The 18,519-nt window shown below is 43.0% G+C and overlaps 2 protein-coding genes across 10 annotated transcripts; one reads left to right on the forward strand and one right to left on the reverse strand.

The window, feature by feature from the left end:
• Nucleotides 1–7: 7 nt before the first annotated feature.
• gpsm2 (G protein signaling modulator 2) lies at nucleotides 8–9,656 on the reverse strand. 3 transcript variants are annotated; one of them, XM_047589041.1, is made up of 16 exons: nucleotides 9,429–9,654; nucleotides 8,429–8,467; nucleotides 6,280–6,667; nucleotides 3,696–3,917; nucleotides 3,478–3,613; nucleotides 3,238–3,377; nucleotides 2,989–3,112; nucleotides 2,784–2,899; nucleotides 2,413–2,568; nucleotides 2,214–2,322; nucleotides 1,958–2,087; nucleotides 1,793–1,869; nucleotides 1,455–1,643; nucleotides 1,197–1,356; nucleotides 913–1,100; nucleotides 8–780 (listed from the first exon to the last, which is right to left on the reverse strand). In XM_047589041.1, exons 3-16 carry the CDS (start codon nucleotides 6,342–6,344, stop codon nucleotides 607–609), a joined length of 1,986 nt encoding a protein of 661 aa, XP_047444997.1. In that variant the 5' UTR covers nucleotides 6,345–6,667; nucleotides 8,429–8,467; nucleotides 9,429–9,654; the 3' UTR covers nucleotides 8–606. The 3 variants fall into 3 exon arrangements, with proteins under 3 accessions (XP_047444997.1, XP_047444995.1, XP_047444996.1); XM_047589039.1 differs by having other exon boundaries at nucleotides 913–1,356; nucleotides 9,429–9,656; XM_047589040.1 differs by lacking the exon at nucleotides 6,280–6,667 and having other exon boundaries at nucleotides 913–1,356; nucleotides 9,429–9,655.
• Nucleotides 9,657–9,726: 70 nt separating this feature from the next.
• Nucleotides 9,727–18,519, forward strand: LOC125010424 (protein AKNAD1-like). Of its 7 annotated transcripts, none has more exons than XM_047589029.1 (22): nucleotides 9,728–10,231; nucleotides 10,803–11,018; nucleotides 11,366–12,438; nucleotides 12,565–12,639; nucleotides 12,729–12,846; nucleotides 13,165–13,313; nucleotides 13,406–13,465; nucleotides 13,556–13,689; nucleotides 13,786–13,978; nucleotides 14,773–14,945; nucleotides 15,286–15,435; nucleotides 15,632–15,791; nucleotides 15,941–16,041; nucleotides 16,131–16,336; nucleotides 16,417–16,531; nucleotides 16,658–16,834; nucleotides 16,971–17,071; nucleotides 17,167–17,307; nucleotides 17,381–17,455; nucleotides 17,630–17,741; nucleotides 17,835–18,003; nucleotides 18,094–18,519. In XM_047589029.1, the coding sequence occupies exons 2-22, from the start codon at nucleotides 10,814–10,816 to the stop codon at nucleotides 18,292–18,294; spliced, it is 3,888 nt and encodes a 1,295-aa protein (XP_047444985.1). In that variant the 5' UTR covers nucleotides 9,728–10,231; nucleotides 10,803–10,813; the 3' UTR covers nucleotides 18,295–18,519. The 7 variants fall into 7 exon arrangements, with proteins under 7 accessions (XP_047444987.1, XP_047444989.1, XP_047444990.1 ...); XM_047589030.1 differs by having other exon boundaries at nucleotides 9,729–10,231; nucleotides 18,124–18,519; XM_047589031.1 differs by lacking the exon at nucleotides 17,381–17,455 and having other exon boundaries at nucleotides 9,727–10,231.

The following is an 18,519-nucleotide window of genomic DNA, read 5'->3' on the forward strand; positions in this document are numbered from 1 at the left end:
AAGTGGCTACATGAATGAAGTTTTATTCCTCGGGGCTTACTCAAAACATTTAATACAAAAGAGCAAACGACTGTACAGGGGTTAAATTCATTCTTTTGTCCCTTAAAATAGCTTTTTTTATTTTCCTTTGTCAAACGTCGACACCTAAAACCTCACATATAAATGAAATACATGGAACGAGTGCTGTACCTCTGTGTTCACACTGACTCATGCACCACTGTGAGAACAAACACATTACTTAATAGTGGTGGGACGGCAGTTAACAGGTTCACAACAATTACAAAAAGTACAATAAATACAAACACAACTGCAGTTGTGCATTCAAAAATACACAAATGGTGAAATGAAATGTGCAGCAGCTGTACAGAATCATTAAAAACAAGGATTAAAAAAAACAAACACTTTTGTCCCTGATGCTACTGTTAGTTTGTTGGCGTGCAAGTTGTGTATAAGAAGTCCTTGTTAACTTGAGATTGTTCCTGTGTACTACATACAGTGCTGTTAGTGCTTTGTTCTGTCCAAAAGGACAAGAAAAGAAAGGGTTTTATCCCAAGTGTCCACACCTTCATCAAGTTAAAAGAATAAACTGTCCCGTTGTTGATCCACTCAGTTGGAGCTGGGCCTGGAAGCGCTCGCTGTAGAGGGCAGGGTGACGCGTTGCTCATCCATCCGTTTGGCCTGAGAGCGCATGATGAGGCTGAAGAAATCCTCATCGGGTACGGTGGGCCCTCGCACGGGAGGCGGGGGAGGGGCACAGCGCTGGTCGTCCAAACGCGACCCCTGAAGAGGTAAAGAATAAAAAGTTGCTTATTTATTGTGATTATTATTTCTTCTTGCTTGGAGGAGAACACCAGAATTGTGTGTTAAATGTACACCTGCTTGGCTACGGGTTTTTTAAACCGCTGTGTGTACCTGGCACTTGACGAGCATATCGAAGAAGTCGTCGTCAGGCTCAGCGTTGTCGGCGTTGGCCATCAGGTGGCTGAGCACGGCCTGGCTGCTGTTCTGATTGAGCCTGAGGCCGGGGAGGCTTCCCCCTGCTGCCGACTCCTCTAACCGCTTCCCCTGGGCGCCCGAGACGTTGGCGGACTCTGACAAAGCTATTACGTTTAGAGAAAAATCAACAGTTAAAACAAAAATGAAAATGTGTGACTGTGAGGCTTCATGGTGTGCGTTGGTGGACTGTGAGGACCCACATTTCCTGATGGCTCTGGGAGGCGACTCTGGGCCGCTGTTTAACGACAGCCTGCTGCCTCTGTCTTGTATTGAACATCGCTGGTCGTCCATACGGTTGCTCTGGAAACGGCTCAGGAGGTCAAAGAAGCCCTCGTCTCCGAGCATGTCGGGACTGAGGCGCTGATGATGAAAAAAAGCAATCATTAAAAAAAAAAAAGCAACACAGGACAGAGCTGTGGAAGATTAATTATCAAATGACTGAACCCTGCACCACGTACTTTTTGTGGTCCTTGTGCCAGAGTCTGGCTCGTATCCAGGGTGTTGCTGGTGTCCTGGAGAACCTTACTGGAGCTACCAGTCTTGTACTTCTTCCCACGCAGTCGGTTGACAAAGAACAGCTTGGAGGAGCTCTTAGCCAGCGAGGGCTTGGACTGTTTGGTCAGGATGTCACTGTTCCACTTCTGACCCTTCAATACACACACATGGACTGATTACCACAATGAAGAACGGAAACAGGAGGAAGGAGCTGATAGGAACTTAATCGGGGGTAAAGATAAGAAATCAAAATATCTTTACAGTACTGATGACGTCATTTACACATATGAGCAGTTCTTACATTCATCTTGTCTGGAGTGAGTTTCATCAGCTCCAGGTTCTCCATGCTGTGTCGTCTGCTCATCCTGGGCCTGGCTCCTAAAAACAAAAACATACAACGTTACATAAACGAAGCTGTTAAAACATGAGAAATGATTATACATATAGTGAGAGTAAACAGCTTTACCATGCAGGTTGTAGTCTATATCTTTATTCTCTGACAGGGTGGAGTTATTTGTGGTATAGCTCAGACCCAGAACCGTCTGGAGATCAGATACATTCATACGAGCTGTCAGCTCCCCACTCCTGTCTCCAGTCTGGAAAAAAAAAAACAAACAAAATAAATAAATTCAACAGCAGCAAGATATATAACAGTTTTTTTTTCAGGTTGGCAAAAGAAAATAAGAATATTCTGATTTTTGGTTTTCGTTGCCATTACATACCTCTCTGCAGATCTCCAGGTGTTTCTCAGCAAAGTGCATTGCTTGGTCATGGTTGCCCAGAGCTGTGTGAGCATTTCCAAGACTCCAGCAAGCACGTCCCTCCCCAATCCTACAGAGAGAAAACACGCATAAATCCATGTGTTTACAGTACAGCAAAAATACAAGAAACGTGATAAAATCTTGTGTTTGTGTTTCTTACCTGTCGTTGAGGTCCTGAGCGATGATGAGGTGTTTGAGGTGATAGTCTATGGCTCTCTCGTAGTCTTGCAGGAGTGTGTAGGTGTTACCTAGACTGTAGCAGGCCTGTGCCTCCACAGCTCGGTCCTTCAACATCCTCGCTAGCTGCAGTGTTTTCCTAGTGAACGTGCACACAAGGTGGTTTAAGATACTACAGAGACACTTCAATATTTGCTCCCTATAGCAACGACGCACAGCTCAGTCTAGGAACAACACATATGAGGATTGTGCCATAACACATGAACACACAAATGGTATCAGTAAGCAGCCATAGTTCATAGGTTCTTTGTACTGTTTGTATCACTATTCGTGTATATATGGGCTGTGACTTACTTATAGTGTTCAGCTGCCACTCCAAACTCCCCCAGAAAGATATAAGCGTTCCCCAGGTTGCAGTAAGCCCGTCTCTCCGCCGAGCGGTCACCGAACTCCTTAGCTATACGCAAACGCTGAAACAGAAATACACTTAAAATAAGTGACTTTCCATCGCGGCATGAATACACCAAGCTCTTCATAAATAAAGGTCTTCTGTGTGCACCTGCTCATGAGAAGCCACAGCTTTGCGAAAGTTTCCCAACAAGTAATACGTGTTTCCAAGGTTTCCATACGTTCGACCCTGGGCAGCTCGGTCTCCAAGCTCCTTAACTATCGCCAAGTTTTCCCTAAACATTCACATGAAAATGCATCAGGCAGCCGCTACGTTCGTTGGAAAGATTTGTGATACAACAGTTAAAGGAACAATAAGACCAGGCTGCATTCATTAAATCCCACACACTCTGTGACTTACTCATAATACTCTGCTGCCTTCCTCAGTGCCATCATGACATCTTCAGGGAAATCTCCAGGCTCAGCCCCGCTCCAACAGATGCTTTTGCCTTGAGCGTGGTACACATTACCAAAGTTGTAGAGAGCCCGTGCCTCCCCCACCTAATGAAAGGAAATATACGTCAGTGGTGTCGACTCATTTCTGCTGAAATCCTCATATACACTGCAGAATGTCCTCCTGTTTTTGATTACGTTGTCTCACCTTGTCATTAATGTCCCTGGCTATGTCCAAGTGCCTCTGACAGCAAACCACGGCCTCGTCAAACCTCCCCAGGACCTTTAATGTGTTACCGAGGTTTCCACTTGCTTTGGCTTCTCCAAGCAGGTCACCAATTGTCCTACGCAACACACATTATGTTATTAATTAAAAATAGCAATGTTACCTGAAGCGGTGTGGGTGGTTACTTGTCAATGTCCAACCTGGTTAAGGTGAGGTCATGTCGATGGAACTCCAAGGCTTTGGCGTAGTCATGCAGGTGGAAGTAGGCATTACCCAACTGGCTGTAGATGGCACTGAGTACCTGCAAGTCCTCTGTGCCCACCTGGATGGCAGTTTCAAAGAAGGAGACGCCCGCTCTGTAGTCACCCACCTTACAGAGCCGCTCACCCTCCAAAGCTAGCTCCAGACAGGACACCTCCATCCTAGAGCAGACAGATGTAACGTCAGCCTTTGGACTGTTTTTTTTTTTTTTTTTTTTTGGTTTTTATCTGGTAAATATTGAGGAGCACCAGAAGCACTAAAATCACGATACAGTACTGGAGCCAATGTGGGGGAAAAAAGCAAGAGTTGGTCTTCTTTTGCTTGTCATGTACAGCCAAATGACCGAAGTCCACTCAGGGCAGGGATACAAAAACCTCTCTCGAAGCAAAGGCTTTCAACTGGGAATGTTGTTGAGCTACTTCCTTCCACCCATAGAGAACAATGGCTCAAACTGGGGCTTGTTTATTATGGTAGATCTCACATCCCTTTGACATGTCTCTAAAAGTGAAGTGGGTTTCTTTTACAGTGAACTGAGTCAAACTCTAACCCACAATGTTCATTGTTCCGCTGCTGGCTGGCTTTGTTTAAAGTTAGAAATAAATTTCATGCCATGAATTTAGAACACGCTGTCTCTTATGTTCTAGCAGATCACACAGGACAGGACATCCAAGTCATTTCCAATCACACCACAGATGTGAGCTCACAAACTAATGTTATCTCTGTGCGTTTGATTATTAAAAGTTAAAAACAAACCACAGTTATAAAACAATAAAGTGAATGAATGCTCACGTTGGTAGTTTCAGAGCTCACGATCAGTTGAAACCCACCAAAAACAAAGCCTATGATTTTATAATAATCATTTTAAAGTGGGTCCTCTAGGAAAAGCAAATGAACCAAGCTTTATGGAGTTACTTATTGTGCGCCAGGCTTAGCCATTACAAGGCCAGTTATAAGCAGTGAAAAACAATGGCTGGTGGCTTATCTATGAAAGGAAGATTAGGCAGCGTATTTGTGCAAAGCAAAAACTGAGACAAGCAACTTTTGTTTTTCAGGAAACTGCACTGATGGGAAGAGAGCAGCTTCACACACTTTCTACTTGTCCTTCGTAGGTTTTTCCTCTCACGTCCACCCAGCGGTTTCAAAAACAGTCCCAGAAACCCCAACACGTAAACTCAATTCCTCATACGAAATAATAATAGCTCACAGTCTATTGTGCGCTGCTGAAATAACACAACAACACCAAACACAGTAGCATGCCTCACCGTACAGCTAGGCTATAATTTGTGAACAAAAGCAAACATGGTGTCTTAAATACGCAATTAAGCTCAACTCAGCGTTGGTAGGCCTTAAATTAGAAGAGCACACCTTTGGCGCGCTACCAAGCGTACGCAACTACACTATTTAACACTATAGCCGTGGAAAACACTAGCCTACCTGCTGGCTTTTTGTGTCTTACAACAACAACCGCACAGGGAACATCTGAGAGGCATCTAATGAAGTTTTCACTGGAAAAACGTCCAGGCTGCAGCTCCTTCTCTTTCTCTAACGACTAGACAAACACACCAACTAAGCTGCACCAAACGACCATGATGAAAAGCTTGGTTGTTGCTGATTTAAGTCTCAAAAAAGGTTAAAAAAATAACTATAATAAAAAGCTTTGTTCTGTGATAATAAAAAATGTGAGCCAACTGACGTCACAGAGGTATTTTAGCATGACGCGTTGGACAACTTTCAAGGAGACATGTGTGATGCTGTCACAGTATTAACTTCCAATGCATGGCAGGGAGGAAACTGCTCGATCAGCATATCAGTTAATCTGCTTGTCATTCCTCCAGCTCTTTCTTCTAGTGACCTGGTCACCTAAGATTACAGCTATAGTGTCTGCAACCTGACAGATTATAGAGCTGGTGAGTGCTAAGTAGCTTTATTAGATGCGTTGGACACAAGAGAACTCTGTATTGTGGTACAATGAAACAGTTTCAACGACCATTCTGCCAGTATTAGGAGAATTTGCCTCCCCCTCACCAAGCAGACGCCAACGCAGTCCAAATAACTTGGACACACGTATGGCCATGAACAAAGCCAGCAGTGTTAAATTTTTCAGGGCTTGTTTAAATATTGAAGCTAGTCGGAGCAGGTCATACCTGCTGCCACACAGCTTGTGTGTGTAGAGGCAGCTGGTCGATGCCAGTGTATTTATTTATTTATTTATTTATTTATTTTTTGGAAATTTGCCTTCCACAACAAGGTGACTGACCGTACTGTTACAACACTCTCCCACTCTACAATTTGACCTCATACTACATAGAATCTCCTTCAACAAGGGGGCCAAATATAGGAATATATCATCTGACACATGATACTGAGACATCTAGAAATTCTTTAAACAACTAAAAATCAACAAATGATTGTTTCAGGAGAGCCACGTACAACTAATGAGGGGGGAAGGAAAAGCTAAAAAGCAGATCCACACTTTCTAAACTACTAGAACCATACTTTAATTGAGTGATGAGAGATTCCTACCTGTAGCGGACATGATAGGACTGGTCCTCAGCTCGCATGCTAACCACTGAGCCACTGGTATCCATGGAAGTGCATAATATGAGGGACAATCCCAGTTTTGTTCCCGAAAAAATGGTTGCGTTTAAAAACAAGAGTCAACAAAAGAAAGCAAAAAAAAAAAAAAAAAAAAAAAAAAAAAATGTCGAAATTGAGTAGGGCGAGAAGAGGTGGACGGAATAAAAGTCACCCAAAGTGGTCAAGTCTGCGACTGTCCCTCTGCTGAATGTTGACAGGGGCTGGTAAACCCATGAGTGTCAGAGCTGCAGAGTCCTGAGCGTCACTCCACACAGCTGCTTTCGTATATTGTTTGTTTTGCGTCACTGCCTCTCAATCTCTCGTTAGCGGCCCTCTGTGAAGAGAACACAAGATGCTGTATGTGAAGCCTCTTTTCCTCTTTCTGGCCACGCGGCGCCATGGCAACACCAACCCAACAGCAGCGTGCACAAGCAGGGCAGGCGGGAAGCGAGAGAGAAGGGAATAAGTGAATGGCTTCTACACAGGCAAGCGGTCAATCTAAGAGAGTGACTCAGTTCGTCCAAGTTTGGAGAGCATGGGTGCTCTGAAACTGTAACAGGGTGAGAAAGCTATGAATGCCTCTGGATATAACCTATATGAGCAGAGATGGCAGGAAGTTTAATATCTCCCATGTCCAAATGCAAAGGTTAGACAGTCACTGAGAAGAAAGAGCAACCAGAAACCTGCATGATTTGTCAAGAAATAATGTTTCAAAATTAAAATGGAAAGCAAAAAAGGTGAACCTACTGCGAGTGTGTGGCTTCCACCAAAGGAGAATGCATTGATAAGCGAGCGACATGGATAAGAGAGACTGTATCCAGTAACGACCGGGCCCAGCCATTACCTAATTTCTCCATGAGATCATACTAGCCACACCCATTTGTCCCCCAAGTTTAAACCCTAGGTCCCTCCCCTCCACACACACATAATGGGAAATGGGGCACAGTTATTTGCAAAGTGGGTTAAATCTTTACCCTATATAACAATACAGATACGGTAATCAAGCAGTCAGTGTATTTTAAATCTTTCAGAGACAGGAGCCAGTGGCCTTTCATTTCTGTGACACAGACTTATTTCCCATGTAAACTGACAGCTAAAACACATTTCACATAGCTGAAAGTCATTTATGGAGTAGGCATTGCAAAAAAATGCATCCAAATGTTCACACCTACATAAAATAATATATTTTTCATGTTCTAATTATCTTAGCACAACAAATGTTGGAGCCTGGTAATATTAAGTTTGATGAATCATTCGTCAGCAGAAAGGTAATAATCAGTTAATGAGCTATTTTAATATTACTTATAATAAAACATTGTCAGAGAGTATGAGTTAAATATCCCCATGAAGGACCTTTGGTCTACAATAGGATTGCTGGGCTGCTTCATACTGCATTAACAACACAGTGTATTTTGACAGCATGACACTTTTCAAGCATGACTTGCTGATGTCACAATTTCCAGCCAAGATTAAAGCTTGTACGTTCCTCTCTCTAAGACACAAGACTAACTGTGTGGGAACATTTTACAGTTCAGAAAAAAATAAAAATACTTGAACATTGTCTCTTGAACAGTGTTTGTGCTTGACTGAACTTATAAAGGAACTGATCTAAAACAACAGTTACGTTGCTAGGTGATTGTGAATGGCTATAACAAAAGCCATGGGTTTTTGGAGCTTTGCAGTACATGTTACTGCACATTATTATAATCACCCATTGATGTGTGCCAGTATTTGTGCAGTTTTTTTCCACCACTCTATGCCAGCTGGGCGTGTTTCTCAAAGCCATGCCCTGCACACAAAGCTACAGTGTGCGTTTCCGAGTGTGTAACAGGGAGAAATTATGGATGCTCAAAGGTACATCAAAGCAAATGCTGTTTTCAACAACAACTTCTCTTTTTGATCACAAATAAAGCATGATTTCATCCTGACACAGCAGATGCGATGTATTCTTTGTGCTTTGGTGCACTAAAATAACTACTGCCTCTGACTCTGTAGTCTAAATATGGAAACACAACCAGGTATTACACAGTGAGGCAGCAAAAGCCTGCACCAAAACAAAAGAGAGAAACAACTCCGTAAGTACTGGGACACTGACCGGTAATTCTTCCACGCAGGAACAGGAAATCTGGGAACCCTGAGAAAAAACAAAAAACAAATGATAATTAAAAAAAACAATGTTGTGACCACGAATAACTTTACACTTAATAACCATCTGTTGCAGTACTTTCTTCCGTTCATACGTTTGTGGTGGTTGCTGTTAAGTTCTTTTTCAATTAAACACAAAAGTCTTTCTGTTATTTAGGCACTGACTAAAATGGAGTTGTGTAAATAATAGAAACATATGTCCGTCTGACTCGGTACAGTTCGATAGTACTACAAACTACAGCCTCCAAAATAAAAACGTAAATAAATCAACAGCTGTCAAACAAATGCTGAATAACATAACTTTCATGAGGACTTTGTGCAGGACTGTTTTATTAGAATATGTTTGTTTTCATTAATGTATCTAATGAATTGGCAAGTGAGTGTATAATATTACACTTCCCTATTAAAGGGAAATACATCTCACTAAAAGAAAATCAACAAAAACTGAGCATGTATTTCTTCACGCCCTTTGATATTAGCTGGGTTCACTGTAATGTCATTTAGTGTATAATGATTTTGTGTGTGTTACATAACAAGCAACTGCAAAATGTGCAATGAAATAAGTAAGTGATATCATAGTTTGATACTAAACAGTGGCACAGTTACTGTTATTATTAATAATATACCAATTCAATACACATAGTGAGCTTAAAGCAATACAGCATATATTTAATAAACATTTCTGGTAAATTGTAAACTAGTGACTGAAATAATTTTGTGTGGTGACTAAAATTAATCCCTGCATCTCTTTCATTACACACTATTCAGTGACTCCAGATTAAGTAGCGGAATGTAAATACCAGACTTTCAGTATTACTATCAGGTGTCCAGTTACAGCAAATTAACATTAGTGCCAGTTTAAAGCCACAGATGAGTGGGGGCTGAATTCACTCCTCTAGTTGCGTCCAGCTACAGATTAGCTTTGTTAGCGTGTTAGCTGCTAAACTTACGTTAGGCGATCCAGCTCGAAACAATAGTGACTTGTCCTCTTCTTTTCTTTACTTTCTCACAAGAGAAAATTACATAAGTCCGCTTAAAAAATATTGGACGACCGTGGTTTAAAAGCAAAATGTGCTATATTGACCGCGTCGCTACATTATTCGTTAACTTTCGCAAAACTTCGACTTAACTTCGATAAGAAAGAACCTTGCGACTGTACAAGTGATTTGTGTGTTTTCGCCAAGTAGCCAATCAGAGGGCGACATTCAAAGTTAGCCCCGCCCTGAAACACAGCCATTGGACCAATCCGTTTGAATAGAAAAGAGATGACGTATTATAATAATTTAGCTGTCAGTAGCTCTTAACTTACAACTCATGTTTGAAATTTTGACACACCTTTATTTTCAGTGTGGTCGCTTGGCTGGTGCCTCTGTATAGTTTGAGGACGTGAGAGTGTGCAACTGCCCAAATTAAACCGGTTGAGAGTGCATTCTCTCAATAATAATGCCCTAGTAAAAGTCAAAAACTAGCTTTATTTGCTAATGCTAACTCCTTCGGTAGAATGGAGATGGTTATTGCCGTTACCTAGCAACCAGACCCGGCTGGTACGCGTTGCCGGTCCAGACGTTCAGCGCTCAGCCTGTAGGCTGCTATATTATTAATGATGCCACAGAAACTAAACCTGTCCCAGAGGCCATATGTCAGGAAAGAGAGAGGCACAAATGCTGTAGCTAGTTTCAAGATGATGTCAAGAGAGAGGGCACGGCTGTGGATCGGATCAACTTAAAACTAAAAGGACCAGTTCGTCACCAGAGTAAGTTACCAACTACATTCATGGTGAAAACTATACAAACTTCAGAGCAGAAACTTTTTATAATTGCAAGCGTAGTGGCTTTTTTGTAATACCACAGAGCTTTCACAACACTCTCACGTGTGATCCAGAGGTTGAAAGTGAAGTAATTTTACTCATTTGCTGCAATTACCAGACTAACATACATTACATGGAGATTTGCTTTTTGCTTCTGGTCTTGACAAGAAGATATACATTTTTAACTCCAACTTTATGATTTAAACTGTTTCTACTTCTATTCTTGCAATTAAATAAAGAAAGATCATTTGCCAATGTCTCTGTCTCCCTGAACGTGCCTTGTCTTTAACCCATGCACGTGACTGACACTTCACACATTAATGTCACGCAATCCTCTGTGCACATAATGTATTGATTGTTGAATAATTGACGGCTTAGCACATTTTGATCCCGTGTTGTCAGTTCACAAGTTGCGTTGCTAAGTGATGAACTGGTCCTCCATCCACAGCGCCTTTCTTAATCCTAACACAGGTGAAGGTAGGCTGAATAGAGCGTCCACTTTCTGTTTCTGCCGTAGAGAAAGTGTCCATGGAGGGAGATCCGGAGGAATCGGACGAGGATGTTCAGGGCGAGGACAAGCCCACTGTGCTGTGGGAGAAGTGCATTCAGCAGAGCATCTTTGTGGACCTCAGTGAGGATGAAAGTATTCACCTCAGTGATCTGGATAGTTCCTTAGCTTTGCATTTGTCCCAAGTGGAGTCGGCTGAATCTGAAGCCAGCATCCATCTCAGTGGTAAGTCAAACGCTATTTAATTTTACTCTGAACTATACGTTCTGAATGCAACATTTTGATTTAAGCTTTAACTGTTTTTCTACACAGACACATGCAGACACGACTTAAATTTCAAACTGTGGGAGACGTTTAATATGATATTAAGTATAGAGATGAGTGAAATCTATTATGTTGGAGACTATTCTTTGTATGGTCACACATAATATGGCAAAATTAAAGGGGTTAATATTGTAAATCTTTGATATATTTTATGTTTGCATAACAACAGGCTATTTTTAATAGTGGGTAGACTTTAATTAGTCAGAGTAACCCCCTAATTTACAGTATTTGTGTTCTTTAATTTGCAGGGAGCGCAGAGCTGTCTGGCTTGGATGACACCTCTTCAGAAAGCGGCAGTGTCAGCAGTCAGAGTGTGGGGGTGGTAAAAAGCAAGAGCAGCATATTGCATGAGTCTGCCCAAAGACCAAACACCAGGCGAGATAAGCCGTCCATAAACCAAGACCCAGGAGAAAACACCAGCGATGAGGAGCACGACGATCTACCATATGATGGTGTTCTTGGAAGTCCCTACTTCAACCAGACAGCAGGCTCTGAGGGAAACACGAGCTCTAATGGAAGACACACCGTTCAGGCAAGTCCTGAACTTCCTGATGTGCTTGATCTATTGCAAGAGGACACAAGCAAAAAACAGGAAAACTTCTTTGAAGTGCACAATCCAAGTGAAGTTGCTCCACCGGGCTCTGGCCCTGCGGATATCAACCAGTTATTGTTGCGACACTTCTCCCAGGAGGAGTTGTTGAGGTCAGGGAGGCTGATTGAAGCAGAGACCCTACCAGAGGTGTCCCTGCTGGAAAGTGTGGATGACACGGCTTTGAGCTTGGCTTCGGTGTGCCACAGTGTCGCAATCAATAGAAGCCGAATGGAGAGCTACAATGAAAAGAGTCATACTGTACAAAAAAATACATGTCTAGAGGAGGAGACAGAAATTGATCATTTGACATCTGCTGTTACTGAGAGCAATTCATCCAGTTCCAAAGGTACAGGTTCTGACCAGAGCAGTGAGAACATCAGGACAGATGGAGTGAAGCCAGAAAAGACAGAAGAAGACGATCAGGTTCAGAGAGTCCCTCTGCTGCGCACCAGATCCTTCAGTGAGATGAAGTATGGCCAAGGCCAAGTTCATTACCCCCTGCCTGACTTCTCCAAAGTTGCCCCTAAAGTAAAAATCCCCAAAACTCCAAGTGGATCATCCAGGTGTGTTCCTCAGAGTCCTAGCACCATACAGAGAGCCCAGTCTTCCCCAGGCATCTTAGATGTTATCAGCAGAGTCCTGGAGGATTCAGTCCAGCCACCAGAGAAACCGTACGTCGTCAAAGCTGATGATAAACAAAGTCCTCCTGCACTGGTGCATCACCTGCAGGTAAAAACATTCAGAAGTGCATCTGTAGCCACAACCTTTGGTTCCTCCTGCATGTATTAACTTATGCTATCTTATTGCATCTCTTGGACATATGACTAATATTTAACATGTTCTTAATGTCTTTAGGCTGAATATGATAAATTACTGACCAAGTATGCAGAAGCAGAGAATCTCATAGACCAAATGAGACTAGGAACCAATGTAAGTTGTTTCTTTTTTATTCTTTTTTTTGTTTGTTTGTTAACAGTCAAACATCATATTCTCACTTTCATGGATGTCTCTTCTCACAGACTCAGCCTTCCTCAGAACTGGGACTTTATTTAGGTCATGATGATGATGAGGAAGATCAGGGTGACTTAACTGAAGGGAATTATCTTGAACACCTGCCTCCTCACTTTCCCTCATCAGGTACGTCTCTGCATCTGACATCTGATATTACGATTGTTAGATGCTTTGCTTCACTCCTTGTAACTAGTTACCATAGTGAGAAATGGGGTCAGATAATAAGATGATAGAAATAAATTAAACAAAGACACACAGCATGCTCCCAGCATAATATCTTTGTTATCCTGCTAGGAAAGTGGTTTGATCCTTAAAAAAGTCATAATCAGTCCTGATTATTATTGAATTTTTTGTAGTATGCAATAGAAGGATTGTAAATGTTTATTATGGACTTCATAGGCATAATTTCTTTCTCATATTCTGTGTATATTGGACTGTTTCCAGAAAACATGTGTGAAAAAGAAGAAACCCCTCCTCAAAGCACCATTAAGAAGGTCATCTCTGTTAATCCAAGCCAGCTCGATGATGGCCCCAGTGATGGGGAACGAATGACCAGTGAACTGAGAGACATCATCAGCCACTTCTTGCAGAAAGTATGTCTGAATATGTTTCACATATTACCAGGCCGCTATTAAATGCACAGACGTTCTCAACCATTAAATCATACAAACCCTTTTCTGTTCAGGTGGAAGAATTCAAAGTTAGCGTGAGCAGCATGGCTCTAAGCACAGCAGAACAGCAAATAGTAAGAAAGGCTTTCATCCTTCATGCGGCGCTCCAAATAAAGATGCATACATTTGCCTCCTTTCCTGACATGACACCTGTTCTTTATCAGATATTGAGGAGCATGATGGAGGCTCAGGATCAGCTGGAAAGGAAGTATATCAGTAAGAAGGACGAGCACAGAGCTCTGGAGATGCAGAATTACATGGGTCTGTCCAGGAACACTGGCACCTTTGACCCAAACAGGTTAAAGACCGAGCGCCGTGTTGCTGCTGTGTGCACGTGTCCGTGTCACGTTAAAAGCATCCTCTCATGTGTGTGCATATGTGTGTGTGTTGTCAGACAAGTGGAGGGAGACATATTCAGGATAGGGATGTATCTTGAGGACATAAAGGAGGTGATAGACAAAAATGTCTGCGATCAGATTTCATCGCCTCTCTCCTCCTCCACTCCCACACCTGTGACAGTGTCGCGACACGTAAACCCTGCTCCTGTCTGCATGCCCACGCCCTCACCTCCGCCGTCCCTGCACGAGGTAACAAACTCACAGACACCCACTTACCTCCACGGTATTTGTATCTCCAGCAGCAGCTTTATGAATGGCATGTCATGGTGTATCTCAACAAATAACGGACTCACTGACATTACATATATTGTACAAGCCAACATACAACATTTGGATATTTACAGTTGATATTAGTCAATATGCAACATTACATCACACTTATTATAACTAGAATGACTTCCATAGGGAGTCATATATCTGGAAATACAGTTAGTAGTATTTTCGGTATATCTTTCCAGTTTAACTTGTAAGAACATTATTTTGACTAAAAGTAATACAATCATGGAGTTCAGAGTTTAATTCATAATTCTTAAATTCTTAAATCAGGTAATAATTGTCAGCTTTAAGCAGAATAAGTACAATAACTGTATATATACTGCTACAACTATTTCTTTATCCTTGATACAAAGCACTTAGCACTTTCGCAACGCATATGGTTGACATTTAAAAAAGCAGATAGATACTAAATGTATGAAGATACTGACCGTATGTAGAAAGAACTAGATACATTGTTTCATAAACACTTTCTGACCCACTTTGTGCTATGAAGCGCATTACATCTGGTAGTGGTTTGCACTAATTGAAACCAATTTCCACATTTGGCAAAGCTGCAGCAAGCTCTGCTGAAACGAACGAGCCTGTGTGTGTTCACGCCCTGCACCTTCATTCATGATGAATCCTCTCCTGGAGGAGATGCTGCATGAGTGTGTGCGTCCACGTGTTTACATTAACCGCAAATGATCTGACTGGGTTTTGTGTTTCAGGGGCCAGGTGCAGGTTTTTCGTGTCACATGGACACGCGGAGAGAGGAATTAAAGGAGGAGGAAGTGGAGGAGGCCAGTGAGCTCCATGTAGATGTTGGATTAGACCAAAGCAGTGAGATCATAAGTGCTGACTTTCCACTGCAAAACGCTGGATGTAACAAGTGGCTTTCAGGGTACCAGTAATATTTCATTTTTATATAATTATTATATAATTCTGTATAAGGTTTCTTCTTTAAATGTTTTGTCATAATCATGAATATGAGTATACTCAGTGAATGAAAGTACTTATCCAGACTTGGACACATAGTCATAATGTTTTGTATAATATAATCAGCTATTGATGCTTTGAGTGGTGCTTGTGTGCATGCTTGTGCTCATATAATAGGCACGCGCTCACCCTTCCTGTGAGCAGATAGTGTTTCAGGTGCAGGTGTTGGTGTTGGGTTACAGCGTGCAGAGGGAACAGAGCGTTTGGGTCAGTGTGTGCAGGTTTCCATCTCTGTCCTTTTCCAGGGATTCACTGGGTTCTCTGAGGACCCGGGCAGCTGAGGATGAGGAGGGCAATGAAGAGGAGAGGAGCTCCGTTTTGTCAGAGGTGACAGATCACATTGACCCGAGTGGAACCAGATCAACCTCAAGACAGAGGCGGTGGACGGCTAACAGGTCAGTGTTGTGATCATATTAAACGGATGATTGTGACCTTACTGACTCTGTTGTACTCACTCCTTTTCCTTTTTCATAATGTAACTGAGCTACTTTGCTATAGCGTGTTGTCAATTGCCCTTGCTCTTCACCAGCTCTCTTTATACCCCCTCTAAAGACTTCATATAATCAAATATCTCCCTCATTGTTGCTGCAGCTCTAAGACCCTGGATACGGTCCCCAGCCCAAAAGGTGAATGTGATCTGTTTCATTGCGCGAGTCTGGCAGTGGAGGTCTCTTCTTCCTCTGATGCACCCGGACACTCAGACAGCTGCAGCCTCTCAGAGAATCCTCTCAACGCCTCATCTGTATCACAGGTCAGTCGCAGATGAATAGTCCTCTCTTCCAGGCTTCACAATCATAATCTAATGTTACGCAGCAGGTTTTCAAGGATGCTGTTTATGTTACAGTGGTGTGCAGGAGACACGAGCTGCTTTATTTTTAACTGCTGCTGTGTATTTTCTAGGGACGGAGGATTGTGAGTCCAGAAACAGACAGCGGCTTTGGGAGTTCTTATTTGAATCAATCAGCCTCCGGATCATTTCAAGCAAACGTGCTCACGGAAAGGTGAAGATTAGAGTATTATAATGCCTCATCCTGTATATTACGGGTAGAACTTGAGAGTTCATTGTCAGCTTTGATCTTCCTGTCTAAAGTGTGCAGTCTCCAAATGAAGGTCTAAGTAGCTCGGACAGTGAAGGCTCCTGCTCCAACCTGCAGACAGCCATCCACTCAGCAGCCCTGATCGACATCCAGTGGGAAAGCTCCCACCCACCTGTCCAAAGGCAGCGCTCCGGAGCAGCGGCTGCAGTGGAGCTGTGGGTGGAAAGCACCACTAAGGAGCCTTCAGTCAGGCTGCAGGGTGAGTGAGGCCTTCTACAAGGTCATGTCCTCCCGTCTGAATTATGGTTAGCTCTTTTTTTTTCACAACTGACTACACAGGATCTGACCACGAGCTGCCTGCCCAGCTCCATCATCGCGCATCTGAACCTGTACTCAGCACCTCCATGGATACTGAAGACAGAGGCAGCCCACTGAACTCCTGCTCTTGCAATAGGTTAGTGAGCGCGGAAAAAAAGAAACCTTTTGGCAGCTGTTTTTGAATGCAAACATTTTGTGATTATTTTTGATTGCATTCCCTTTTTAAAAAAGTGGGCATCAAAATATTTGTGTGTGCGTCCAGTGAGGCTATCCTGGCCTTGCAGTCAGAGGTGTCTCGACTAAAGAAGAACCTGGAGGAGGGCTTGGTGCAGCTACCTCATTTAGCACAGAAGATGGACTATCTGACCTCAAAGTACAAACAAGAACGTCAGGGGCGCAGGTCTAAAACCAGGATTCACCCCAGACCAGCCGGTCACAGGTGGGATGTTGATTCTCCATGTCAGTGCATTCAGGAAATCAAACATGAGCCCCGGATGCACACTGAAAGTCCTGTCACGTCCTGACGTAATCTCATTGTTGAGTCAATATTGAGACCATTTTATTGTGATCGCTAGTGTGGAAACGTCAAGCAGCAGAGGTGTGAGTAACCTCAGTTCTAGTCAGGTGAAGATAGAGGACTGGATCTCAACAGACATGGACCCCAGCAAGAGCAAAGGTACCTCCCCTCCGCCCCCACGTTACATTGGACTCTGAGCATCTCTTTATGTGGGTGCAAGTTCCTCTTCAACCGTTTTCTTTTTTTCTTTCCAGGTACAAACAGTGGTGACACAAGTTGCTCCGAGAACATGACGGAGCTCCAGAGTTCACCCGCAGGGAGCAGGAGACGGGGCAGAAGCGTGCATTCAGCAGAGTTTGAGTATGAACTTCAGCAGACAACGCAGTCCAAAAGAGGTCAGGGTCACCGCAGAGTACGCTCTGCTGTTTGTTCACACTTGAACTGAACATTTTGTTTGTTTCCCTGCAGGGACATTTCAACGCTCCAGTTTAAAAGAAGAGAACAATGGGGTTTCTGAAAGCAGTATGAAGCAAAAACCACAAAGTAAGTAATGCAGGAAAGCAGTTACTAAAATAGAGTGTAAAAAAAAAAGTTTAAGAGTTTTTTTTTTTACTGTCAATAATACAACTTAAAATAAAAACCTGGGTTGTCAATATGGGCAGTGCTGTTCTGTTGAATTGTGCACACTGTAGTACATACTACTTATGTTTCCATCAGCCATCATGAAGAGTTTTTCCTCCAAGGACAGGTGGTCTCTTCTCTCCACTCCCTCTCTCCAGAAGCCCCTCCTCCAGGTCAGCTACGGCTCCTCCTGCAGTCTGCCGGCCAGGTGAACACGTCTCACCCGAAGTATACAAACACAAACTGCCAGGATTAGTTTAAGGGGAATTAATCACTTCTTATTACCTTTCTGCATATCCAGCTATAAAGTGAGGGAACCACAGCTGCAGTCCACCAGCCACCACAGGAAGCGCTCCACTCAGTCAGACTCAGCGCTCCTGCCCAGCAACGTGTACTTCCAGCGGACACTGTCTCCTGTGTCAGTGTTGTCCAAGACCGGCAGCAGGACGAACAGACGCAGTGTGAACAAGGTCTCATCTTGTATATATGAGATCATCTTTCTGCTTTTCATCTCATAAAAGAGACAACGAAAAGTCATACAATGTAACCATGTTTTTCAGCTCACTGGAAAGTTTCCTTTGGTTTCCCAGGAGGAAGACATGAACAGGACTCTGGATCAAGCCATCGAGGTGGCCCTCAGTATGAAGAGGACCACAGACCGCATGGCCAGGAGACTGTCTGCTGACTTGTCCAAGGCTCAGCTACACAGGAGACTTAACAGGAAGCAGCCACAAGGGGGCAGGAAACACCAGGCTTTATAAAACCCACCGTCCAGCTCAGTTAATAACATTAAGGTCCATCTTCTGGTCTATATGATACCTCATCACCTGAAGCCCGGGGTGATTTTGGGGTGTTTACTCACAGAAATCACATGAATCACACTGGAAAACGTCACTGTATGTAAACATTTTCAAAATCCTGTTATTCTGGAGATTTTTAAAAAGTCAACTGATATCTTCTAAAGCCAGTTAATTCTTTGAATAAAA

Source organism: Mugil cephalus, chromosome 7, assembly GCF_022458985.1.
Source record: "Mugil cephalus isolate CIBA_MC_2020 chromosome 7, CIBA_Mcephalus_1.1, whole genome shotgun sequence".
Taxonomy (NCBI): Eukaryota; Metazoa; Chordata; class Actinopteri; order Mugiliformes; family Mugilidae; genus Mugil; species Mugil cephalus.

Coding starts and splice junctions, on each gene's coding strand:
- gpsm2 (XM_047589039.1), bottom strand. CDS start 6,344: ATGGATACCAGTGGCTCAGTGGTTAGCATGCGAGCTGAGGACCAGTCC. Junction 3,918..6,279: donor TCCTATCATGTCCGCTACAG/GTAGGAATCTCT, acceptor TGTCTGCTCTAG/GATGGAGGTGTCCTGTCTGG. Junction 1,870..1,957: donor TATAGACTACAACCTGCATG/GTAAAGCTGTTT, acceptor TTTTGTTTTTAG/GAGCCAGGCCCAGGATGAGC.
- LOC125010424 (XM_047589029.1), top strand. CDS start 10,814: ATGGAGGGAGATCCGGAGGAATCGGACGAGGATGTTCAGGGCGAGGAC. Junction 17,072..17,166: donor GGACCCCAGCAAGAGCAAAG/GTACCTCCCCTC, acceptor TTTTCTTTCCAG/GTACAAACAGTGGTGACACA. Junction 17,456..17,629: donor TATGAAGCAAAAACCACAAA/GTAAGTAATGCA, acceptor TGTTTCCATCAG/CCATCATGAAGAGTTTTTCC.